General features: G+C 41.5%; 1 protein-coding gene across 2 annotated transcripts in view; it reads left to right on the top strand.

Moving 5' to 3' along the window:
- The first annotated feature begins 2009 nt into the window (after positions 1–2009).
- The window catches only part of EDAR (ectodysplasin A receptor), a 63498-nt gene continuing 38876 nt past the window's right edge, over positions 2010–26631 (top strand). The window contains exon 1 of one of the 2 annotated variants that reach the window (XM_069877407.1): positions 2010–2050. In XM_069877407.1, coding sequence (XP_069733508.1) covers positions 2018–2050 — 33 coding nt within the window. In that variant the 5' untranslated portion in view covers positions 2010–2017. The remainder of the gene's footprint in view (positions 2051–26631) is intronic. The other variant, XM_069877399.1, reaches the window with a different exon arrangement.

Genomic DNA, 26631 nt, shown 5'->3' with positions numbered 1-26631 from the left:
GTTGATGTGGTGCCAGTCAAGTATTGGCAGAAATTTGAGAGAGTCTGCGCAGCTCACTTGTTTGTCGGTGCTCCACTTGTATATGATGTGCCTATTTCTTCACGTTGCTGGTAAAATACCTTTTTTTTAGCCCTTCTGCCTATACAACAGTGAATCAATACCTATAGAGGGTATCAACAGTTTGCCGCATAATATGAAAAATGTATAAAGTAAATTTTTCTTCTAAGTACACTTCTGCGTTGAAGTAAAACTGTCACTGAGTTCACTTGAGGTTTGCCCATGCAAGTAGCAAAGGCTTTATCCCCCTTGGGAGTGTGCAAGCCATTTTCTAGTAATTTGTCTGCTAAAATGACAAATTTCCTTATTATAGCACTGAAAACAGGAACTTCACTGTCTTCTAACAGAAGTGACTTTACATATTTCATAAATCTAAGCCAAAGGCACTGCTCTTGTTAGCTGGAGTTAGTGGCTGTTTGGTTGGTCTGGACATGAGAATTATCTACTTCCCCTTCCTCTTTTTTGTTTTTGTTAATGAAAGCTTTCTACTTGACTAAAATACATAGCTATATTTTCCCTTCAGGTGATGTTATCGGAAGCTTTGAGTTGGGGGTTGGGGTAAAAAAAGTTCACTTACTAAGTAAGATTAAAGCAATTAAAGGCTAAGGCTCATGTTTAATTTTCCCTCATAGATGCAATTTTTCATGCAGTGACAGCATCAAAACCTTTTCAAGTTTTATAGCTATTTCACATTTGGCAGAAACAACAGGAAACCATCTGTAGCAAAGCAGGATTGTTGTAAGCATGATATTCCATAATGAAAAAAAGATTAAAAGAAAACACTGTTATCTTTATGTGATAGCTTTGAAGGCGCAAGGAACAGAATGCTTGCATTCACCCATCTATTTACTAGCATCATAAAAATTTTCTAGATGAGGCAGCTACATAGAAAGTGGAGTATTTCAGCAGAAGGAAGAAGTCCAGTAGGAAATTTCTAGTTGAAATTTCCATGATGGATGTTAAGATTGTTGTGCAGAGGAGCGTGTATATGACTGTTATCTGCATATTGTGACTTACACAACAGAGCTTATAAGCACACACATGACTTCAAATAGGCTAGTTCTCCCACAGAAGGCGAGTAATCTACTTGTTCTAAAACTTCAGCTCCCATGCTTGAAAGTCTTTTCTGGACCAGGGAAATAAAAATAAGTCATGGGAATTCAGATGGCTCATATTGCCCTCTGGCAGTATTCCCTAATGGAATATTGCCGTAAGTGTATTTGTTCTTGCTTTGTTGTGTTTTATGTGCTGAAAAGGAGGCACCCAAACTGAAACAGTACCTACTCACCAGTGAGAAATACTTTTTGCTGAAAATTTAATTGTTAATTGTGATGTCAGATCCCAAGGCTGCAATTTTAGGAGTGCTCATGGTGGCCACTGAATAACTCTGCAAACCATACTCAGTCCTGTAACGTTGTTATAGTGCTATAATCATGATCAGATTTCTGATCAGGCTAAAACACTTATCAGTATCTGTTCAACAAAGCAAAAGAACAATTCTTTCAGGTGTGTTCTAAAGTTTAGACTGGGCTCTTTTCTCCAAGTATGTTGAAATTTTGACTAGCGAATAAGAAATGGATCAACCTTTCTGTAATTCCTTTGTCGCTGATAATGTTTCAGGTACTGATAATCAGACCTAGTTTTAAGATAGCATTTCACCGTGCAAAAGCCAAAGTATGTCAGGGAACTGCAATATCTTCTTGTTATTAATGTCTTAAATTATAGCTAGACACCCTGTTTTTCCAGTTTTCAAGGCAAGTTATGAGGGTTTTTTTTTCAAGTGCTGAGCTAATGAGACATTAAAGGTTTCTTTTTTCAAATAGTTTGGCTGTTGGGTTGCTCCTTTCACTCACACCTGCCCCTTAACTTAGAAATTGTCTCCACCTCTTCGGCATCAAACACTGAATTTACATAGGCACAAAGAAAGTGTGGAAGGCCAACAGCTCTCGCCATCATTAAGATGGGAATGCAAGAAGAACAAAGCAGCACAATGGTAAGAGAAATATCACAATACCCTACGTTTCTGCAAGGCTGACTAACCAGGGCTTTCCCACAGGAGGGAACGGTGCTGAGGATACGGCAGGATTAGCAGATGCATGTAGGGCTGCTGGCAATGACTAAGCTAGTAACAGCTAGCAAGTCAAAGTTCTAGACATGAGTCAGATTTTGAACTTGTTGTGGTTTGTAGCGGCTCAAAAGGCTTTGTACAGCATCAGTGTAGAGTCTGTGACTGCAAAGTGATGGGCTTACAGCTGGTAGAGCCACTGTCGGCTTTGGGAGGGAACGCTTGCTTTCAGCAAAATTTTGTAGTAGAATTCAACTCCGTGCATTGCTCGCCCACAGCACAGCCTTGGGTGTGCGTCTCACATTATTTTTATGTTTTTCCAAAGAACTCTTACTTATTAATTCAGTAAGTTCTTCCTAATTATACAAGCATCCCTGAAGAATTTCAGAAATGCACATAAGAAGTGTGGCAAAGTTATTTCTTAAAATATGTGTTGCAAAAAGTAAGAAAAGAAGTGGTGGAAGGATGTATGTGTTTACCACTTAAAGTAAGTAATTGTTTTGTATGTGCACATGTTTTTTTCTTCTGGAATTCTAAAACACAGAAGCATGGTATCTGGATTTGTTTTGTTCCTTCAGAACTTTCTCTTCATTCGTTTTAAAACAAGTTTGGTGGAAAGACTTGAGTCAGAATATCTGAGATACTCCCTTAGTCCTGATGTCATGAGTGGTTTTGCCATTTCTCTTAACGTACTGTGGATGTTGTGCTTTTATTTGCTGTTGCCAGTGCCTGTGACTGAAGTGGACAAAAATTTAAAGAAAAGGTTCAATTACTGCATGAGCTGCCAAAACTGTATTAATTTAATCAAAATGAAAGAAAGAGAAAAGCCTCTGCTTTTTCCCTTGCAAAGCCAAGTGCAAAGGCAGTGCTTACAGCTCAAGTTCCGCAGAAATACATGAAGTAAAGCTGCAATCTGTGGTATTTTCCCTTTCATTACTGATGCTATTTGGATTAATTTAACAAGTGTTGCACATCTTTGCTTAGCTTAGTCCATTTTTGCAGAATAGATGAAAGTACATAAACAGTTGTGTTTAACTTTGCAATATTTTTCATCTGGGGTTTTCAGCCTTTCTCATATATACAGATGAAGTATTTTTCCTTAATCACAGAAGAGCAATTAGCAATGAGGGTATGAAAAGTGCATAAAACATCAGCCATTCTGAATGTTTGATTCGGGCACATTCTGAGGTGGGAACTAGATACTTTCTATTAGATCATGTTGATGGATTTAATCCTATAGAGGAACTTGGGTGTCTAGCAGACCTGTCACTTCACAAACTAAGTCTAAAATTTAGATGCTAAGAAATTTCGCTCACCTGCCCCTTCACCGCAGAGGTACCTACATTCCTTAACACCCACGTTTGCATCAACCGAGTTCCTTGCATGCCTGAACGCGTGCTTCTGGACATGCTTTACCTGGCCTGGCCTGTGCTGGATGAACAGACCCACACACCACATCTAAGTCCTGCCAATGAGAATGGCCAGTCTCACATTTAGTCCATGCTTAGGAAACTCAGGTGGGAGATCTTGGGTACTTGCAAGGGTATGTGAAGATGTGGGCTCTGGGGAGTACGCAGTTTAAGATATTTAAATTTTTGTCAGAGTGAGAACTGGAGCTGAGTTTCCAAACGCTGTCCCAGGTGGTGCCCCAGTCACTAGATTTAGGAGTCATGTGTCTGAGTGAAAATGAAAAAAACTTCCTCATGCAAAGCAGAAAGGTGTCAAGAGGAGGGAGCTGGACAGCCCTGTGAAAGTGTCCCATGAGCTCAGGACAGCCCTGTGAGGTGGACAGCCCATGCTGCCGGTCTGGGGGCTCAGGGCTGTTCCCTCTCTGTGGACCCCACCCAGCCTCCCCGCAGCCAGCAAGGCTGATCTCCAAACTGGTGTTCAAACAAAGGAAGGATCCTTTCTGTAGGCAGGCAGAGATGTTTAGCCTTGTGCTGCCCCATGGATGATGGCTTTATTAAGGGCAAACTGATGGAGAAGCTGTAACGCTGTGTTTAGTGAAAGAGAAGTGAACTGTTGAAGCATTCCAGAGGCAGGATTTTGCGGGGGGCTTTGCCAGTTTCTTAAGCCTTGCCAGGATCTGAGGCATATCTGTTGGCTTTTGAGGATATCTGGTTTGAGGCATCTTGCTCTCCGCAGGCTCTTGCTGTGGCAAGGATGCTACCAGGTCCTGTGGCTTCCACAAAGCACTGAGTCCATCATGACATTGCCCCTGTTGTGAATCTGGCCTGATCCCTGCTGAAGCAGGGAACTTTCTTAAGAAAAATGTCCCAGAGATTAGCCCACGCTAGTTTAAATCAGGGGTGGCTAAGAGGCAGGTATCTCCAGGAGCACCAGCAAAGATGAATGCTGATTTCTGATAAATCAGTGTCTTATGGCTGATTGGCAGCTCAAAGTGAAGCTCTTCCCACTGGAACATTTGCAAACATCTTGTTGCCGTGTGCATTTGTCGATGCCTCACAAGGCAGCCTCCTCCCATGCTGAAGTGCACCAGGTGCCCTGACCTGGCCACCTGCACTATGAAGTCTTTGGGGCCTGAGTTCCTCCTTATACTGTCTCTGTGGGCAGGAGTGCTGGGAATAGGAGCTTGGGGGTGCACAGGTAAGCTGGAGGAATGGGTGGGAAATTATATCATGGCCACACAAGCACCATTTGCTTTGCTTAAAATGGGGGTAAATACACACAGTTTAAAAAAAAAATCAAAAGAAAAAAAAAACCTCCTGCAAATATCCAATAACCCTGTGGTTTTGGCACTTTCTTGAGAGACAGGAGCTGGAAGTTCAGCTCCCTGTTCCAAATTAAACAGAGGGAGCATTTGATGTTGTCCCATGTTATTCAAAGTGTGTCATATTACTCCACTAATAAATTGATCTGTGGAAACCGTATACTCTGAAATGTGCTAACCATACCCTATATGCAAGCCTTTAGTTTTTACTGAGAAGAGAAACAATGCTTTTTAATCTGTTCAAGAATAGCTATTCAGGGTGCAAGTAGAGAGCACATCTGAGATTTAGGAGCAAGATGTCACAGAGGCAAACTTCAGTACTTCAGTGAAGGAGTAATAGATGGAATGGATGTGGTTGTCATAGGTTTTCATTTCCAGGCTTTTGACTGGCTTTGAAGTAAAAATGGTCTACAGGAATTATAGTATTTTCTGAATACTGAAGGTAGACTTCAATAAACCACTTTTATTGTAGACTGGTTTTTATTCAGGAGACATTGCTAACTGCACTGATACACTTTGCTCTTTATAGGCCCACTAATTTCAGCTACTGATGCTGCTTTGCAAGCAGGGCCAGTACAATGTGGTCTTTCTATTTTGAAGATGAAGTTATTCCCATTTGGAAAAGTTTGTTTTCTTAGGGACATAAATTAGGAGGAGCCATTTTGTAGCTCTCTATTCAAGAAGAATATATGTGTAGGCGAGAAACAGGTCCTCAGGGATTCAAGTGAGGATCTTGTTATGTTTGTAATGGTCTGAGCAAGGAAAATGTACAGAACTGGTTCCTTGCAAGCAGGCAAACTCAGTCTTTGTTTCCTTAAGGCTTTAAACTTACATCATCATCAAGTGCCAAGAGATGGGTGGGCCTTATGGCAGATTTTTGCAGATTTTCATACCCAGTATGCCATAACATGATAACAAAAATGAAACTCTTTTAATTGATATATAAGTGGGTTTGGGTCACTTTTCACTACCTATCAATAGTGCAGAAGAAAAGTAACACACACTGCTTACTACTAACAAACAAAATGCAACTCTTTCTGTTGTACACGAGTGGGTCAAGATTTGATGTAATTAAGCATAACATAAAAATAACTCTTCTGTTAATAGAATCATTTGTCATGAAAGGATGAGCTCTCAGTAATGCATGGTTTTAATTAACTGTCACTTGCTGTTGAAGTTAAGATGCAGTATACACATTTGGCAGTTAGGCGTGTGCATGAGTTTTTGGAGATGTCTTAGAAGGCAGAACCAAGGTGGCCAAATAATAACTCTGAAAGCAACATGAGGGCACATGTGAACACAAGCACTTGCTATCCATTGAAATCTTTGTCCTTTATACAAGTTTCCTGTTCGTATACTTTTTTGGAGAAGAATTAGCTTTCACTGTTCACAATTTAAAGCACAACACTAAAACATGCCCCCAGGTCTCTGCACAGAGTGGCATTTTAGACAAGCTGCAAAAGAAACACGGTTCCTAAGTTGTCCTTGTGCACTCAATAGTCGTACCTTCCAGAAATGCTGTTTCTATAACCATTTACTTCAAGTGAACACTCAAGGAAATAAATTATTTTCTATTATAGAGTTTTACTATAGAATACATTTCTACAGCCATAAATGTGATTTTTCCACTGCTCCCACAGGACAATGTATTTAGTCAGCCTAAGCTGTCTTCCAAGAGCTACCCCAGACCAGGGCCTGGAGACTCCAGAGGACTGCGTAGACTGGGCTGTTGGAGAGGAATGGATGTGCCAGGAGGCAGGAAAGGACTCCTCTCACAGCCCTCACAAGTGATAAACATGTGTTGTTACATTTCACTTGGCAAGATGACTTTGACATTACCCATCCCATTGTAGGCAAAGGCTGACGATGCATGATGCCACTTTGCCCTGGTGGCAATGGGTCCCAAGCAGGAGAGGGGAAATTGCCTGGGATTTCACTCCAAGTGAGATTATTCAGATGCAGAAACAGCATGGTCTGGCATGTCTTTGCCACCTTCAGTATATGGGGGAGTTGAATGGCTGTGGAAAACGGCTGCGTGAAGGGACCGGTTAGACCAGGGGATCAGGATGCAGCCCATGGGAGGGAGGAATGAATGTTCAAATCCATTTCAGGGTCCCAGGTGTATGAAGAGCAGAGATGACATGAGCAGTGGCTGCAGGAGCAACACAGGGTGGGCGTGGGGGAAGGGGTACCTGCTACTTTCCACCAATATTCTTCTCCAGCTGGAACAAAGTGAGGCATTGTGGTGAGAGGGGTAATGGAGAGGTAGAGAAGGGGTCGTTGGCACCACAAAGCATGCATGTTGGGGGAGAAACTGAATTAATACAAGACAAAAGATTGAATGGGGACAAAAATAGCAAATGTTTGGAAGACAGGGAGAAAGGTGGTATCTCTCTGGGGGCTGGAGAAGGAATTTCTGGGGAATCCAGGGTATTTGCTGCCTAATTCATTGCTGGGTCTCTCATTAGGCCAGGAGGCCCTAACAGTGCCTCTAACTGCTTCTTGAAAATTGTAAGTTAATTTTAACATGCAGGCAGCAATGGAGAAACTGCCTAGAGCCACGTATTTCTGTTTCCCTCTATTGCTGCTCCCTCCAAGATAGGGCAAGATAAACTGGCCTTGCTTATGCTTCTTTTTTCTTTTTTGCAAGGTTGTGCTCCATTTATTACATTTGACTTTGGGTTCAAGTAGCATTCTGTAGCGCTGTCAGGAGCTGAAATGTCAGAATGAAATACTGAATGCTATTTCCTCAGATGCTTGGTGTTGGAAATTATGGAGGCTTCAGGCAAAGTGTCCACAATGGATTCCTGTGACTGCTGCCATGGTGTCATGCATGACATTCAATACATTGGTCACAGGTTGAGGAAACTGATTTCTCTATAACCTCCTGCTAGCACCAGATAGAAAACATCATCGCCCAAGGAAAAAAAACGCAAATAACAAAACACTCCACAGGGAAAAAAATATAAATGGTAAATCTTTCAAATAGAACAGGATACCTGTGGCCAAGCTGAGACTGATGCTGCAGCTTCACTTGTGTCAGTTCAGCTTAAGTGTAGATGTTTCTTCTCCCATCCTAGTGGGTAGGTGTTGAACATGTTGTACAGGCTCTCTTCCAGCCCTCTCTTTTGCCTTATTTTAAATCTGCCACAAACTTAACCTGCTTTATTCACATTTGTATTGGCATGAGGTTTATGTGCTAGCTGGGGCATGCAGGTACCTAGAAGTATTCATAATTTGCATTCTTAATAAAACATAATTTAAAAGCCTAAATATAGAAAGTGCTCTATACCTGAAATGGATTAAACCAGCTCTTTTTTCCCAGATCTCAACATCCCAAACATCCTTGTGAGCCCAGAAATTTTGGAAGAGGCCCTGTAAAGGCCTGGCTCTGAACTGCTTGAAAAAGAGAATCAGAAAACCAGATCTAGAGCTCTCTCTTGGGTAAAATCCAGAACGTGGTGATGGGTCCTCCCCTATAGTAGGGACAATCTGTGATGCTATAACAGCCCTTAAGGATCCTTAGTTTTGCTGCAAATCCCATATTGCTTCCTGGTCCCAGGATCAAAGATGGATATTATGAAATGCTTAAAACCAGCAAGCTTTTCTGACTTTAAATTTTGTATTAACCACCTGTACTGTTATTTTTGTGTTTTCTTTTCCCTATCAGTGTGATTTCAGAATATCTCCTCACAAATGTTTTTGAGTGCCATGAATTAATGCAGCATTATTCCAAATGCTATGGTAACTTTTCATCCCTGGAAGAAAGCTCCTTAACTGGTTCTGAACAACAAAAGGCATTATTACACCCCAACTTTTATTTGGCCTTTGAAGGATACAACAATATAGACGATAAATATCCTGGCAAATTGCTGTCTGTTATTCTGTCTTTAAGACATTTTCTGCCTGTGTCACTTCAAAGTCTTTGGTAATTAGTGTAACACCTGCTACTGCTAGAGTTCAGCATCCTGAGTTCTGGGATATTCAGTTGTGTCTCTCTACATCCTGACAGTATTCCGAGTACTCTCTTCTTTTCCTCCTGTCATTTGCTTCATATACCTCAGTGTTCTATGGGTTTGCTTCCCATCAGATGGTTTCAGTGTAAAATTAGGTCCTTACTACCGCGGGTTTTCTTTCAAAGGAATTTAAGAGGCTGAAAGAAAGTGTCTAACCCAACCTTGCTTAGAGAGGATGGATATGCCATAAATGAGGAAACCAGGTTTGGTTCGGGAAACATGGGGATGACATGAACTAATGCCACAGTCATCCTTATCATCTTGTCTCCCACCAAGTCAAAAAACTCCTTTTGGTTTTTCACAAGCAGGCAGCATGCTATGACTTCTCTGGCAGTGGTGGTGGTCTCATGCCTGGTCCTACAGCTTGGCTGTTGAAGGCAAGGAGAGGCTTTGCCGAAACACAGGTGCCCACACAGACAGCCAAACCCATTTCACACTTGTGTCCCGTGCTGAGACTGTTGGCTATCCCTGTCTCCTTCCCTGGGCACACCTACTACACACACTCCTTCATGCCTGTCTGTTTTTCCCTCCACCCACTACCTGCATGAAGAGTTTGATTTGTCTTTTTTTTTTTTTTCACCTCAAAGTGATAGCAATTCCTGGTGCATTTATCTTAGACGATGCGGTTGTTGTAAGATGAAGTACCTGAAGCAGCCAGTCTGCGGTTGATTTGAATGCAAGCGAGTCTCAACAATGAGCTTAAAGGAGACTGTCAGGTATAAATCTTGTCTTCAAACAGCCAGGGTGCATTCCAGACTTCAGAGACACCTCTTTGTGTGGAAGGTTGTTTTTTTTTTTATATATACCTCCTTTTTCTTTTTCTTGGACCTGGAAGAGGATGAAAGTGGCGGGGTGTGTGTGTTCATTTAGGCTGATAATGAGAGTGGGGCTCACGGGCATGGTAATTTGGCAGCCTCTTCATTTCCTGTAACAGTTTTAAAAAAAAAAAAATCATCCAAGGGCTGCTTAAAGACAAACATTTTTTGTTTAACTACTAGTGGCTCATTTTCTGAACAACCATGCAATTAATCTTATTTGTGTTAAAGAGGCAGGCTGCTTTTTTGTAAGCTTTTCTGAGCTATAATTAATGAAGATCAAAAATGTTACAGAGACATAATATTTAACTTTCCATAGGTACGACTACACAACATCTGCAGCAATTAGGAAAGCAAAAGAAAAAGGCAGTGTTGGGGTTTTTTTCCCTTCAAAGTGTCTTTGTTAAGCCTCTTCCCAGTGTACAACTTTTCAGTGCTCTACCTGTGAACACAATATTTGGTGAGGACACTAATCGATACTAAGCCCACAGATTTTTAATTTTTTTTAAATTGCATTGGGAGATAAACACATGTTTCAAAAATGTTATCAGCTAGACCAGATTTTTGAGGACTGAGCTTGTGAAGATAAGTGCAGAACTACTCGTGCTGCTTCTTGAAGGACCAGACACAAACAAGAGTGTTTATTGCTTGCATAGTAGTTTTCAAGCAAACGCACGTGTGTGTTGAAACTTCAAAAGCATCACAGCAGTTTCATGATTTTACATGTAAAAAATCCTGGATGTCTTTGCCACTAGGAATTCTGTAGCACAGATTATCTTTTAGCTGTGCTGCTTAAAAAAAAATAATTAGTTTGTAATAAGTAGCAGCTTATTTTTCTCTGGGTGATTAAATAAAGAAAAACTCTGGAATGCATCTCTTGAAGATATATGACACGAAATGTGCATAGTATTACCTTAGCATTAGCTGCCTTCTGCTCCAGCCTTTCAGCTACAGAGAAAAAGGAAAATCTGGTTTTCACTGGCTTGAAATCAAAACAGAGATTGCTTCAAGTGTGTCACTTGGATTCACAAAACAATGGCATGCTTTGCCTTTAGGTACAAACAACATGACTTCATTACACCAGGGGTCACTAATTTCATATGCATGTGGCATTTTACTAATGCTTTGCAAAGAAGAGCTGCAGTTCATCATTGCTATTAGTATCAGAACTCTTCTGGCACTGCTAAGATAAAGTTAGCTCTGTTGTCTGTGTGATCTGGGCTAAGTCTGATCTCATCATTGTTTGAAGAACAAGCTATCCCAGTATAAACCCCAAACCAACAGAGGCACTCTCTGATATGTACTATACCACGTTAAGAATGAAAGAGGAATCAGTCTTTTCCCTTTCTTTGTACCTGGGAGGTGACATACGAAGAAGAAGTTATGACCTAAGGACATCCACCATACCATAGCTGTACCCTAGAAAAGCTTGTGCCACCTGATGCTCAGTCCCGCTGTCTCCTGTAACAATAAACTTTGCTTCTACAAACTCAGAGGCAAATATGAGCAAGGGGCATATGGCAGCACTGAGCACCCTGCTGCTATGCTGTTATAGCCTACACCTCAGCTGCTCCTTCCCAGGAAGACAGAGATCTGGTGCCCTTGTGACAAGGAGGTCCTTACATTTAACCTGTGTTTGATGTCTGAAGATAGATAGGTTTGGAGAAACGTTTGCAAAGCTGAATCCTGGGAAGTTGCACATGCTGATTACATCACGCGTATTTCTGTTTACTTTGTGACTCATAACTTTCCTAATTATATGCAAGCAAAAAAAAAAAAGCCTAACAATTTCTTGTATTTAAATGAAAATTCTTCTATCATATACAAAAGACATGTGGCCTCTAAAGCTCTCCCCCTAATTCCTCTCAAGGTCAAAACCCAACAAGTTTTTTATGGCGAGAGAAGGGATGTCAGAATGCTCATGTGTGAGTGTTTCCCTCTGACTGATGGCTTCAGTGAAAGTGTTTATGCAGAGACTGGCTGCAGCAGGGTGGCACAGTGGCCATCTTAAGGGTGTCGGGACAATTAGCAGCAATGTGCTATCAAAGGCTTCACAAAACCAGACACAAGCAAATGCCAACAGCTTCACCATTTTTTTCTTAATTAGAAACCTGTTGTACACAAAAAATACACAGTTTCATCACCAAAAGCCGTATATTCACTAAATGATTTCAGGAGATCAGAGATTTTTATGTTTTAACTGAGGTGAATCCCTCCCACAGTCCCCTTAGTTACTCATCTTTCCAAGCACTCTTTCATCTTCTTATCTTTCAGACTGTAAGATCTTTGAGGATGAGACAGTTTTTATTTGTGTACTGTATAACACCCAGCAACTTTAAACTGAAATGTTTGCCTACACTGTAAATAGTTGCTAAACAGAGTGTTTTAAGAGGGTGCCAAGGTGTCAATTTCTAACTATAAAGAAGGAAGTGAGAAACTATGTGAAGATACTGTAGTTTTCATTCAAAATGAAATAATACAACTTGAAGATTTCAGTCTGAAAACCCCAAGGACAGTGTTGGTCAGTACGCAGTTGAGACTGCCCGTGCAATGACAGTTTTACTCCTTTAGCTTCTTTCTGCTCCATGCAACTTGCATGTTAATTATAGCCATTGTCATGAGAAGTTTTAGTAAGTATGTTTTTGGGAAGAGTTGGAGAGGTCTAAGAAGCTCACTGTGGTCTAAGAGGTCACTATGCTCACATGTAACAGGCTCTGTTTGCTCAGAGAAATCAGTTTTTTTTCAGGTTTGTCTTTGCCTCTCCAGCCCATCCCATTTTACCTGACAGATCTACCATGTGGGGCCCCAGATTTTTCACTCTGCTCTCAAAATGCAGGCCTGCTTTAAAGTCAGAGCAAGAACATCTTTGATGACTTTATTTATTATACCATATAATACCTGTACGTATGTTCAGTTTATAGATAAAAACACAGCTAGTTTAAGTCTGTGTGGCACTTTTTCATATGATGTGATTATTTCCTCTTGTGACCGGTAGGAGTATGAAGTTAGAAAAATAGAATTTTCATCCTCAGTTCATGTAGGAGTAATTTATATTTGTGGGCACCAGCTACTGGAAGTTTATATCTGTTTTCTTTCCCTGACATCCATCATAACCTGAAATCAGAAAACAACTCTGCATCTTGCTTTTATGTGTTCTTAAGGAAGAGATTGTTCAGTATTGCTTTTTTTTTTTCTGCCTGTGATTTTAAATAAGTAAAAGATCCTTCTGAAGAGCTGTAGTCATCTGCATGCATGTGTGTGGCTACTGACACTTAAGATGTGCTATGTAAGATGTCCATGTGGGGCTGGCAGGTCTGACAAAGGACCCAGAGGGGACCTGCAGCTTTTGGAGGGGCACACAGGGGTCAGGCAGGGTCCCATAGCATATCTCAGATGGCAGCCAGCATGAGCAGCCACATTGAGTCCTTGTTGAGTCCAGCAACAAGAACTGCTTAACGAACAGCTCCAGAAAGCTCCTGATTGCCTCCGTGGTTGTCAGATGACTTCCTTTTCCCTACGCGTATCATTCATTTCTTTCTTCTTTGTCCCATGGTGGTTCCCAGCTCTCCAAGTAACCACAACTTTTACACTTGCTACTGTGGATAGTGGATTCCTAACTTGAATATGAATATGATCACTTTACAACATCCTAGGAGGTTTTCAAAAGCGTATAGATGCTTTAATATCACAAATATGAACTGATCATTAGCTCTTAAGAAACTTTTAAGAAAGTCATAGTAAGAACAGGACGCCAAGATATTGGCTGAGGGATAAGATCAAAGCAGGGTTTTTTCGAGTTCTAGCTTGAAAAACATTGGATATCCATAAAGTGAGCTCATTCCATTTTTTACAAATAATTATTATAAATTTCCTATGCCTTATACAGCTTGCCTTTGTGTTTCCAAAGAAGCATGGAACAAGATCAGGCCTGTGACATTACTGAAGAAGTAATATGAGATTTACTTCAACACATACTATGCTAGATAAAGAAATTGGTAATGCAAATGGTAATGCAAAATGCTTTTTTCAAGCCTGACAAATTGCAGTGACTAGAGATTTAATCCAAACCTTTAGCTCAGTCTTAGCATGGAGAGGAAGATCACAGGGAATTTCAGAAAATCTTGACCTATTCATTTAGTAAAAATTTGCTTCTCTTTGTATCCATTTCTTTATTAAAGACACATGACAAAGTATATCTGTATAAGTTGAAGTTGCAGTATATCTGTACCTGAGACAGGTCACAGATTTGTATCTTACAGTGGTAGTAGGCTGGTGTAGGTCAACATACAATATTGTTTGTGAGGAATAATCACATTTAAAAGTCTAGCAGAGAATTATACCTTCTGCTTCCACTCGTGCCCTTGAACCCAAATTTCTAGCACTTACAGAAACCCTCTTTGTCTACATTACATTGAATCTGGGAAAAGCAAATTTGAGTGTGTAGTGGCATTGATCTGTAGTAATGAAGTGTTTGTAAAAAAAGTGTTTACTTTACCTTGCTTTTGAAGCTAGAAGGTGTAACACAAGACCTATCTTGAAAGAATATGCCTGATGCCATTGAGACTTGGACAGCCTGCATTCTTGGTAATTGCCATCAGAAGTCAGAGCAGAGGTGTCACACCAAGGATTTAATGTATTTTCTAAATAGAAATGTAGGCTGGATGGTAGTTCAGAGGAGGGTGTATGAGGCATGAAGTCTGGCACATTTGAGGACTGTCTGTACATTTGTACAGACTGAATGCCCTGAATGCGTCCAGATGAGGACAGGTCTCATCAGCCCTGTGACCACTACCACAAAGTCCTCAAAACCACTTTTGCAGAGGAGTTTGCATTAATGTTAATAAAGGTTTCACATAGAAAAGACCAGTCTTTTCAGCCAGTAATTTATTCACACACACACACAAACTCTGCCAACAGTGTTTCCAAGTGACTGAAAAGATTTATAAATTCAGTTCTAATCTGGAAAACAATTTTAGACAATAAAACTGGGAAAAGGCTTTGGAAAGTACAAACTGATTGAAACGTAGGATTTGCTAAGTGAAACAGCTTATATATTTACAGTACTTTCTACCTGAGAGAATTACTTCTTTTTAGAAGAGCAACAAAGCTGGTGAAGGGTCTGGAGAACACGCCTTATGAGGAGCGGCTGAGAGAGCTGGGGTTGTTTAGCCTGGAGAAGAGGAGGCTGAGGGCAGACCTCATTGCTCTCTACAACTACCTGAAAGGAGGTTGTGGAGAGGAGGGTGCTGGCCTCTTCTCCCAAGTGACAGGGGACAGGACAAGAGGGAATGCCCTCAAGCTCCACCAGGGGAGATTTAGGCTGGACATTAGGAAAAAATTTTTCACAGAAAGGGTCATTGGGCACTGGCAGAGGCTGCCCAGGGAGGTGGTTGATTCACCTGCCCTGGAGGTGTTTAAGGCACGGGTGGACGAGGTGCTGAGGGGCATGGTTTAGTGTTTGATAGGAATGGTTGGACTCGATGATCCAGTGGGTTTCTTCCAACCTGGTTATTCTATGATTCTATGATTTTAAGGGAAGCTAAATTCTTTCCCAAAACCATGGGGAAGCACTTTTAGCCAGGTCTTCTTCACATGTGCGGTTTCACCCCATTTGAACTCAGTCTTCAGCCTGACCAATCCAGCTGTCTGCAAGTATCCCCTCCAGTCATGCTGGGAAAGCATTAGCTGTTCCAGAGGCACACACTGCCAGACCTGGAGCGGCATCAGTGAGCCATCCTCAGTGAAGTCAAGCTCAGTCCAAGGTCTGAGGAAATTTTCCCCTCAGAGGAAAGGAATGCTTGGCTTAGTGGCTTCCCGTCCTTCCTGCATGAAAAGGTACTTTCTTTTCTCATCCCAAACCAAAAAAAAAAGGGGGGGGAAGTGGCCCAAATTATACCACCATACCTCTAGGACTTAGAGTGTTACAATCTCAGTATTCACAGTGTGAGACAAGCAGGAGACACGTGAAAGCAATGAGGGTGTCCCTGCTGAAAAGCTCCAGGGAGGGTCTCTGACACCCTGAGCTGCCTGAGTTGAGCAGGAGGAGGAACCACAGAGCATTCCCTGCCTGCTCACTGACACGTTTGGGATATCGTGCTCAAGGGGAAACATGGGCTTACTCAGGATTACTGCTTCATGCCATGATGGATGGCTAATTATAGGTTTTGCAGTGAAAGAAGAAGCCCCACAGAGATCTTAAGCTGCTAGAATTTAAGTTGAGATCTTATTTCTGGGTTATTATTCCCACAGGCCAAAGTATAATTACAGTGGCATCTTATGGTTCCTCACAAAAAAAATGTTAAATGAGCATAGTGTACAGTTTTAAATTAATCTTCTTATCAGGCAATCACTTAGACACATTGCTTCATATTATGCTTCCTCCTTTTAACACCATTGATATCTAGGGAAGTCTCTGTTTTGAATCTTTGTACAGCATATGGTAAAAGGACTGAGCAGGTACGGCCTGGCAAGCTTGATCAGGCAAGCTTGGGTACCTTCTTTGAAATCAGCACAAAACCTTACCCTGTATACCAAACAAACAACCTCTGTGCTATCCAGTACGCCTCCAAAAAAAAAAAAAAAAAAAAAAAAGCCAGGGAAAAATAATGTTGTTCCCCCTACATGTGGAAGAATAAGTTCTTGAAGAAGTCCAAGGTCTCCTTTGTTCCTAATGGGAGCCTAGAAATAGGGTTAGCAACACCTGGCTTCTTTAAGGTGGGATATAGCAATACAGGTCTGTGTACACATCTTAATAATGGCCAAGAAAAAGGCTTCCACGAGTTGTCTGTAATTGATCTTCCCCAAAAGATAAAGCGTATGAGAGAAATATTGGGGAAAATTGAGCTCTCGGATTTCCAAGTAGGTCAGAAGAAATTTTGCCCTCTCTAAAAGATCACCTTGAGTAAAGTGATGGAAAGGTGGATGCAGTTTGAAAGCTTGAAGTTGGCATGGAAACGGTCTTTGCTGGTGGGTGTGCACTTCTGGAACTTGAAAATAAAAAAGAGCAGATTATGACAAGGTTAGGAGCCATTGCAGGCCATGCCTTGGGAATAGGCAGTGGAAGAGAGGAAGAATTAACCCATCAGACCTGAGGATCGTGCTTTTACTTGTTTACTGTTGTGTCTGCTGAGAAATTTTCAAAGTCAGGGTAGTGTTTAGAGGGTCCTATGAGTTTACTCAGGACAGAATTGAAGTGCATAAGGCCAAAGTTTGTACGTCTGACATGTTGTGATGTACTACTGAGAAGCAGCATGCAGATGGATGATGCAGAGTCGTTAAAACAGAGGGAAGACAATAGAGGGAAGACAATAGATAGGACTGTATTTTCATCTTATTCATATAATAACTTTAATCCCAAAACACATGGAAGGGTTTTTCAAAAGCAAATACAAATTGTACATAAGAGCGGGCTTGTTCATACCAGCATGTGTCTGGCTTCATGACACAAGTTAGAAAACAAAACACTGTGCTCAGTGATACTTTCCATTTCCACGTGGAGCATGTGAGTTTGGAGCACGTGAATGGAGGGGTAATGTTTTGGTTTTAGAGGAAAATATCAGCTGGTGAAACACTGTTTAAAAAATGGACTGTGCATCATGGAGGTGGCTCAGTTATTTAATCTAGAAAGAGCGGTGGGACTTTGATTGCATGGCTACTCTTCCAGGAGTGAGGTGGTCTTCTGTGGTTGTGTTCTCCCCAAACTCTAGCTTGGTAACACTCCCTTTCCCAAGCACTGAGGATCCTTCCCTAACCAGGGCTTAAATGGTATACCTGTTTACCAATTTTAAGTAGCACCGTCAGCACCTTGATACTTCAAAGATCTTGTTAGGTTTCTGGTTGGGTGCCAACACCCTGAAGGAAGGGTGCCCACATCATTTGGCATGGCAGCCAGTGTTTGTCTTTGTCTCGCCTACAGTCATTGGTGCCAAACCTGCCCCTTTGCTGAAGCACAGGATCTCTCCTAATGCTGTGCCTGCTGACCGCACACCACACATGCAATAGCCTTTGCAAACACAATCCACTTTCTCTGAGATGTACAGAATCCTGAGGAGTGGATCCTTCTTTAGCAAAGAAAAACTGTTGCCTGAGATGCAGGTATATGGAAACAAAGACAAATGGATGTGAGCACTTTAATTACCAAGCCAGGCAGACTGTTGCAGAACTATCCCAACCCCCAGTTCTCTGAAAACATGTAAGGGATGAAAGTGAGTGATTCATGAGGGAAGAGGGATGTAGTCATAACCTAATACCCCAGTTCTAGGGTAAGCTGAGTATTGTTCTTAAAGTCTGTTGGCTTTACAAAGATTTCAATTTGTGTGACAGGATGCTAGATGTATTGCCGAAATAGCCTGTCAAATCTATCACAGTGACAAGGAAATATTGGGCTCTCCTCCTTCCCTCTGAAATTCCTTGCATACCTGGTGCCAGCAGTTCAGCTGATAATGCAAAGAGGGATGAAAGCAGGCAGCCTTGTCTAGAAGAAGTGACTTTTCCAATGGGTTGTGACAGGCTCCCTTCATCTTTCTGTAACATGTCATTTTGATGTAAGCAACAGACTACAAATAAGCCCTTTGGTACAGCAAAGGCTACAACAGCTTTCATATTTTGACTAATTCTGAAGTATTACTTAATTGCTAATGTGCTAGTGACTATTCCATTACTTGGAATATATAGTGTTGCATTTCAGGCTCTGAGCTAGGATTTGGCTATTTTCAAGATAATTTTGAGGTTTCTGATCGGGCTGCTAAGTATGGGTTTATGTTAGGGTATGTCTGCAGTACTTGTAGTGGTATTGTTGTGATTGGGAAATTATACGACTGCTTCCTTTGAGTGCAGTAAACCCACATTGGTTTTATCTACATGATCCTCTTTTATTAATTCTGTCAACTACCATACTGAGCGCGTTGTTTATGTGTCATGGCTCAAATCCAGATGCCGCCAGGATCACTGAGAGTTTCACCGCAGACTTCAGTGGAATTTCACCTGCGCAGCTGTGCCTGATGCTCCGCCTCGGGGAGGGAGCAGTCTTGTTCTTCCCTGAATCCCAGATTGTTCCTTTGAACCAGGGTTGTTCAGACAATGTATGTCCTCTCAAGTGTCTCAGCCCCTCCTCATCTGGGAACTGTGGTCTCTAGCAGCCATAGGGAGGCAGGGACCTCAGTGACCAGCACCCTACCCCACAAGACTGAAGCAGGTGCTGTCACACACTAAGCATGGGACTGTATGCAGAGACATACTCTCTGCCTCCAAATAAACACTGCTGGAAAGTACAGGTTTGAGATCTCTAATGCAAAAGAAAATCTCTAAAGAACAGGGGATAAAAAGTCTGCCTAGAAGACAAGACAGGGATGACAGTGCTTTTTTTTTACTTTACAGCAGGCAAGCACCATGGCGAGGTGTGACCAGAAGCTACTGCATGCTTGCCATGGACTTGGCACAGCAGAAGACATACATCCATGCAGCAGTGCTGGTTTCAGCACAGAGGCTGATGGATGCCTTGGGCCCTGCCTCTCCTGGTTTAGCCCCACCATATATTAAAGTAGCCTGAGGTCTGCTTTAACTTGTATCCAACTATGAGTGCTCCCGCTGTGGATCGGTGAGGTGCACAGGCAGGGTACAGGAATGGTTACAGGTTTTCTAAGTTGTTTGAAGCATCCAGGGCAACTTGTCAGACTAATCCATAAAGATATAACTAAAGTCTACTCAGCTGCACATGAGCTCACCCTTCTGAGACAGGTCCAAGGCCTTGCAAAAATAATCACGTTTACATAAGAGAGCAAATATTTCGCGTATTTGCTGCTTCCAAACCAATCTACAGCAGTCCGTCTGCCATGAGAATTATACTCTTGTATTTCAGCCCCTCAGTTTAAAGCATGTTCCCACCATGCAACACAATAAACAAATTCTATTAGACTGCTTACCTGTTCAGGCTACGCTCAAGTCACCGTTATCACGGCGTGCTTTCAGAGTAACTTCCCTTCCCTGCAAGAGGGAGGGCTTAATGGACAACCTTCATTAATGCGAGGCTCAAAACAGGAGCAACGCTGCACAATGGGGTTAGTGTGCTGTGTTTGAGCTACCTAAGAATATGCATCTGAGGTCTGCCTATGCCTCATATAGTATAGAAAAGTTGTATTAGACCTTTCTGACATGGTGGAGCAATGTCTAACATACCCATGGAGAGACATTGTTTTTCCCAATGAGGGGAGACTCCTGCTTTCCAGACGTAGCACTCAGTCAGTGAGTTTCATATTCACACATAGAATCATAGAATAGTTTGGGTTGGAAGGGACCTTAAAGATCATCTAGTTCGACCCCCCCTGCCATAGGCAGGGACATCCCACTAGATCAGGCACAGCTGCAAATACTAGCACTGCCAACATGCAGGATTTAAGCACAGGACATCAGTGGCAAATCTGTAAAGCATGAGAGACTAATTACACTTGCTTCCCTCAGATTGCCTTCTTAGCTGTGCAGTGATTTAATAGTTAGGCCATTCCAGATTTTTCTGTGCTGAATGTCAAGTTAGTTAAGGAAGCAGGTTGAGAATGCTCTAGCAGCCACATTCGGAAGAAGCCTTACAGGTTTATTGTGCTTTAACTTCATGAGTTTAGTTCATTCCCCCACTCCATTTCCTCTCCCAGACTCCCTCCATGTTTACAAGCCTTTAGTGTTATTTTAACTTCTCACTCTTGCATTCGTCATAATCTGTGAAAATCAGAGTTGACACGATGACAAAAGTTGTCACATTGAATACATTGTTTACTTGGCTCTAACAGCTATTTTTATAGTCTCTCCAGAGAAAGCCTTTTATTCAAATTTACCAGAGATACTCAACAAGTTTAAATAGAAACTTGCCATTTCCTCTTCCAAAAATTCTTCGAATGATATTTTCCAGCAATGGACTAATTGGCAACATCTTGCTTGACAGAGGCACACATCCTTATACATTAGATTTTCTCAACGTATTCACACCTAGAGTTTAGGGATTGGCAGTTCAGCCTGGCATTGCACAACCAGTAAGCAGCTCATCTAGGAAGCACTCTGATCAATTCCCAAAACTCAGTTTTGTGTAAACAAGGAGCAAAAATCCTACCAACTTGTGACAAGAGTGATTCTTCACACCCAGACAGAGGTTTCTCCAGCATTCTGCCCTCTGTATTTTATATACTGAATCTCTCACCAATTTAATTTCCTCCAAGGCTTTTATATTGTTCTAAGGGAAACAACAGCTAAAATCTTTTTCAAACCAGTGGAATGAGACATAGTGTTTGTCAGAAAAGGCCTAAAATTTGTTTTGCTTGCTTCATGCTTAGACTTGAATTTCCCAAAACAGCTTCTCCAAGAAGGGATAGTCTCCTGTTACGTATATCCACCGAACACCGCAGTCACCTCTGTGATCCAGGACTGTCTTTATCTGGGGTATTTTCATATCAATACCTGCAGACAGTTTAACCTAGAGGATGGGTAGATTACTTCAAATTTTATTTGTTACCAATAAGGACTACCCACCCTCCTGACAATTTTAGCTTAGAAATAATACCTTCCACAGATTTGGGCTAGCTAGGTTCACTACCACCACAAAATATTTTATGATATATGCCTTTGGCCTTCAGAAACCATGCACCAGTTTACATTATCTCTGCAGCAGTCACTATTAGATGCCTACATGGGTGCAAAACAATACTTCTAGCTATAGGCAATTGGTAAAAATCAGTGTAGTCAAGGTAGAAGCAAGGGAGCAGGTATGGTAACCCAGAAGCAGTGGCTGTGATTTCAGGGTGCTCAAGAGATCTTGCTGCAAACAAAAAGGTCTGAGTTCTGCATCCTAGGAACGTGTTTGTTTAGATTAAGAAAAAAATTAAGGCAAGATCATCCCTAACAACTGACCCAGCTCTACAGCAGGCAAAAGAAATGGCTAGAGAAGGTCAGTGGCTGGCTGTCCTGCAAGCCACCAGGCGGCAAGCAAAATTGGATAGAAAAAAAAGGAAAAAAAACCAAACTTTGCTGTTCTACAAAGTCTCATCTATTCTGTTTCTGATTTGTATAACATTTTACAGCTTTTCAAACAGCTATTCAATTTGTCTTTCTCAGCTCTAAGATGGGTAGGTTTAGCCTTGCCTGCTGCCTCTTCCCAGTGCCTGGATGCCGAGCTGTGTGAGCACTGGAGCACCCTGCACTAGTATCATTTCCTATTTGGGCTGATTATCTTGCTAAGCTATGCATGCCCTCTCCGTGCCACCCTTCTTTCCTCCACAGCACTATAAATGTATGTCCCTTCATAGACAACACACCACATGTGGAAGCATTACTTTGCTGGTCGTCTTTTTTTTTCCCGACTTGCCATGAAAAAGCATGGTTTTAACAAAAAATGTAACTAATAAGAATACATCAAGCTGATTTGTGAAGTAAATCTCACAGTCTGTCCTGCTCAGGAGGGGAGGTTAACCCATTAGCTAACTCTAAGCAGCACCTCAAGGTCCTCCAGAAGGTATGGAAGGAAATGTTAAAAGTATAAGCTAGGTCTTTATGTTCTGATCTAGCTGAAGAGCAAGCCTCCTCTGTTCACATTAATCCAGCAGACTAGAGCTGTCTTTGATGCACACAGTAGCTTTCTTTTCAGGATAAACTCAAAATTATGTGGTCCCATCCCAACAGCAAGGATTGAGAATATCTGACAGATCAGACACAGTCTTCCCCCCACCCTGTATTTCTTCAAAAGCAGTCAGTTAGCATTGGCTTGCTCATGCGATAGTGTAAGTAAAGCTTTGACCTGTTTCTTAGACTCCTTTCAAAGCAGATACTTGACTCCAGCAATTGCTTTCTCAGGGTGCAAACTCAAGCAAGCTATAATACACCTGAAAGGCACTCTAGTCTATTTTTAATGCACTTCTGAGGAGACTAAAAAGCAAGTAAAAGCTAAAAATATATATTCTCATCACCTGGCTCTTTTCTTCTTGGGACTTGGTATTACTGCAGCCTGTAAGATGGGGTTCTTTTAAACATTAACTCCTGTCCCAAGGTGGAAATTTCACAATTTGAATGTCCTGATTTCTTGTTTAGTAGGGGTCACGTCGTGTTAATGATAGGAAAATTTTAGGATTTGTATGAAATTGAAGCTTCCCATGTTTCTTCCAAGTTGTTGATCTTCAAAATACAGAGGAGCTAGCTCTGCAGAAGCAGTCACTGCTTTATACAAAACAAAGCTTCTGAGGAGTTCACTATCTCCATGCGAAAACCATCCTTCAGTCTTTCACACAGAAAAAAATATGGGCAACACTAAGCTATTGCAGGTGTAGTCCAAAAAGACAAGATATAAGCTTCACTGCAGCATCTCCTATGCTCTACATGTTACATACCATTCTGCCTTGCTTTTTTTACTTCAGGACACCAGTTAAATACAATTAGTGACTTTCATTTTTCTACAGGCCACTTAAGGAGTAAACAACCTAATTTCAACATGGCTTATCAAAGAGCAATTGAGTATGTGCAATGTATGCTGCTGAGGTCTATCGTTTGGTGTTGTTTTATTAAAATAGACATTATGTATTAAGGCATCCTTCAGTAGTTTGAGCTCAGGGTTGGCCACCAAGTGACATACAAGACACTCAGAGAGGTTGATGGACAAAGGGGAGCAATTTCTTTGCTCTGCTTAAAGCAGTACTGTTCTTGCTAACCCTCACAACTGGAATCTCTCCTGACCACGCAAGTGTGTTTGTCTGTAGTACATTCAGTCCTCAAAAAGAGATGTTAGAATTTTACGATGAAAGCAGATTTTTTGCAGCAGAAATATTGCAAAGATGTTCTGCCAGAAAAATCTTTTTCAGCAACTGGAGCATCCAACTCAAAATAGCAGCTCGTGATGCTGAAGTCATTGCTTTCATCTAGCATCACAGTGAAAGGATTTGAGCTGGCATGGTTCAGCAGTCTGCAGGAGTTACGACGACAGCTTTCTGAGGGTGCAGATTGCTTTTGTTCCCCAGATGAAAACACTCTTTCCATGGCAGTCTCAACATCCCCTTCACCAACCTGGCAAAGCAAGGAGCATAGAGAATGAGACTGTGTTTCTATGACACCACTGGCATAACAACAAATTTTGTAGCTTTTACTCCAGCAGAATGAAAAAACAAGGGCAGTCGTCAGGCACAAAAGGAATGTATTTGCTGCTGCACAAACAGCAACACTGCAAAACTGATATATATCACACAAATCCAAAATATTTTTTTGCATCTTAGTAGAAATGCCAACATAGATTATGGAGAAGAAGGGAGAAGAGCAAGTCAAAAAACTTACCAGCTTCAAACATGTGATGCCCTAACAGATGAGATTTTATGGTCTCTAGTAGATCCCTAGATGATTGCAGTACCTTTATTCTCTCCACAACCTCATCCAGGGATGTATGAAAAAGAGTTTATAAACTCTTCAATGAAATGCTCTGTACAAGACAGCTGAGGCCTTCATAAAAATGTTCTGTTCAGTTTTAGACATTAAACTCAGGAAAGATGAGAGTAAGTTGGAGAAAACCCAAGTAGAATTGCAAACAGTCAGTGCTCTAGAAATTGTGGCTTAATGGTGCAAGACTGCACGCATTAGGGCTGTTTTGTGTAAAATATGACCAAGTTGAGACACAAGGTCAGACTCAAATACCTAGCAGGCTACTGCAGAGCAGAAGGAAATAATCTGTTCTTTACATCCATGCTGGGTAAGATAAATGGCAGCAGCTTCAAGTGAATGAAGAGAGGTGCAGATTAGATGTTAAGTGAAACTGTGTAATACCATGAAAGGTAAAGCACTGGAATGAATAGACCACGGAAAATCATGTAATCTCTGTCACTGGAGGTTCCCTAGACCTGGTTAGAGAAACGTTTGCTGGGGTAGCAGAGAATGATTTTATCTTAGTGTGAAACAGAAGTGTGAAATTAGATAACTTCTTGAGGTTTTATTTGGTCCTCGGGGAGGGGGGGTTAATTGAACTATTTTATAATTGATAAGTATATAATAAGCACAGATCTTAGAATCACCTTTTTTTTTCTGACAGGATGCATTTTACAGTACTGATAAATGGAATTGATAAAGGTCTATCTAATTCTCTGTAAAATCTAATGGTTTTATAGTGAGGTGGTTTGGTATTAGGTGTGTCTTGGAGGCATGTAGACTAATAAAGAAAGTACATCTGAGAAGATGCAAGAATCTTGTTTTAATTAGGCTAATTTAATGTAGTTCTGAGATTTGTTTTAGTAGCTTTATTCTATTAATGCTACCTCATCATCAAAATCACTCCTTTGAAAACAGGGAGATGAAGTATAGGAAAAATGTCCACACTGGCCTTGCAAAAGAAATTTTTATGTTAAAATACTGGGCCATGAAAGTAACACACACAGACACAAAAAAAAAAAAAAGCTGTCAGATGTGATAGAAATGAAATATAGGGAGAAATAATTTTTTTCCAAGTTCAGTAATAAGCTATGTGAAAGCCATAAGACAGAGATGCAATATCCAAACCAGTAAATATCTGTGATCCAAGCTTTCCAATAAACATCTATGTGAACTGAAGGAAGTGTTTGTGGTATCTTTTGATTTGCTGGCAAGTTTAACCCAAGAAGAGCCTTCAGCCTCTCATTGCTGCAGTTACAGCATGTTCTTAAGTGCTAAGACAGTAAAATAAATGCTTGGATTTACAGCTGTAAGCTATTCTTTCTTATAATCCTGATAAATTTAAATTTTCCATCAATTACCAGAAATTATCTTTAATCTTCTTAGAATTATCTTAGCTAGTTTTAGCCAGCTCTGCTTTCCGCCTTGCACTTGTCTTCTGTGTACAAGATGAGTGGAGCGACGTGCTTCCTACCAGGTATGTGATGTTTCTCCTCCGTCAGGACTGTAGGGCCAGCAACCCACCTGCCCTATCCCAAGTCTAACATATCTAACTTCACCCCTTGTTTATCAGCTGTGTGGGACCTAGTAAGGCCATATCTTTGTGCCTCTTGGGCCTCTTCCTCCTGCTTCAGAAGCCTCTTCTTTATGAAGTCCAGTTGTGCTCCACCAACCTGTGGCCAGGTAAATCCAAGTTCTTAGGCATAAGGCTCTCAGATAAAGCCATCCATGGCATGTCTAGCCCTGAAAAAAAAAACTGAAAACAGAACAAAGTAAAAAAAAAAAAAAAGCCACAAAACACAGTGAGAATCTCCTCCTCCAGAAGCTCCAAAATCCAAGGACTGATGAGTCAGCACAAACTTTCAGCAAGTTCTGCCTCTTCCTAGCCTAGAGGGATCCGAAGTAACTATAACACTTCTGCCCAGCTCTGCACCACAACCTGTTAGAACATACCCAAACAAGGACATAAGGAGTGACCCGGACTAGCTTAAATCATCAGACGCAGGTACAGTCCTGGCACAAGTATCAAATTTGTGCTTTACATTTCTCTACAGCCTGAAACAAGACACAGAGAAGCACCCATCTCCTCTCAGAGGGTATAGCTGTGCAACTGCAAAACACTGCGAAGGCCACAGTGAGAAGGGATTTTCTCCAGCATGGAGAATGTGTTGCAGACAGCACTCTCCCCAAGCACACATCCTGGGCAGCCCCAGTCCATCTGCCAGCACAGGCTCTTCTCAGCTAAGCAGTTCCTCCCGTGCACCACTCAGGATGAGGGCTTCATTCAGAAAGGCAGTTTGCCCAAGTGCCTTCTCTGCTGTGGTGCAATTCCTGTGTTTCACCTATGGTAGCTTATCTGTGTGTATGCGTTCCTTAGCTATTTAGCTCCTGGGTTCAGGCCAGAATGCCTATGTGCATCCTTTCAGAGTGTGTGTAAGCAAGGTTTTGTCCGACCAGCAGATTTTTCTTTCTCATTCTTGTCATCATCCCAAGGCACTTGGCAAGGTACTGCAGGGCTTTGCCAGGGGACATGCAAGCAGCTCTCTACACTGCTATGGGGCATGCATTGCTGCT

This window comes from Phaenicophaeus curvirostris, chromosome 1 (genome assembly GCF_032191515.1).
Source record: "Phaenicophaeus curvirostris isolate KB17595 chromosome 1, BPBGC_Pcur_1.0, whole genome shotgun sequence".
Taxonomy (NCBI): Eukaryota; Metazoa; Chordata; class Aves; order Cuculiformes; family Cuculidae; genus Phaenicophaeus; species Phaenicophaeus curvirostris.
This window is presented reverse-complemented; position numbering and strand designations above follow the sequence as displayed.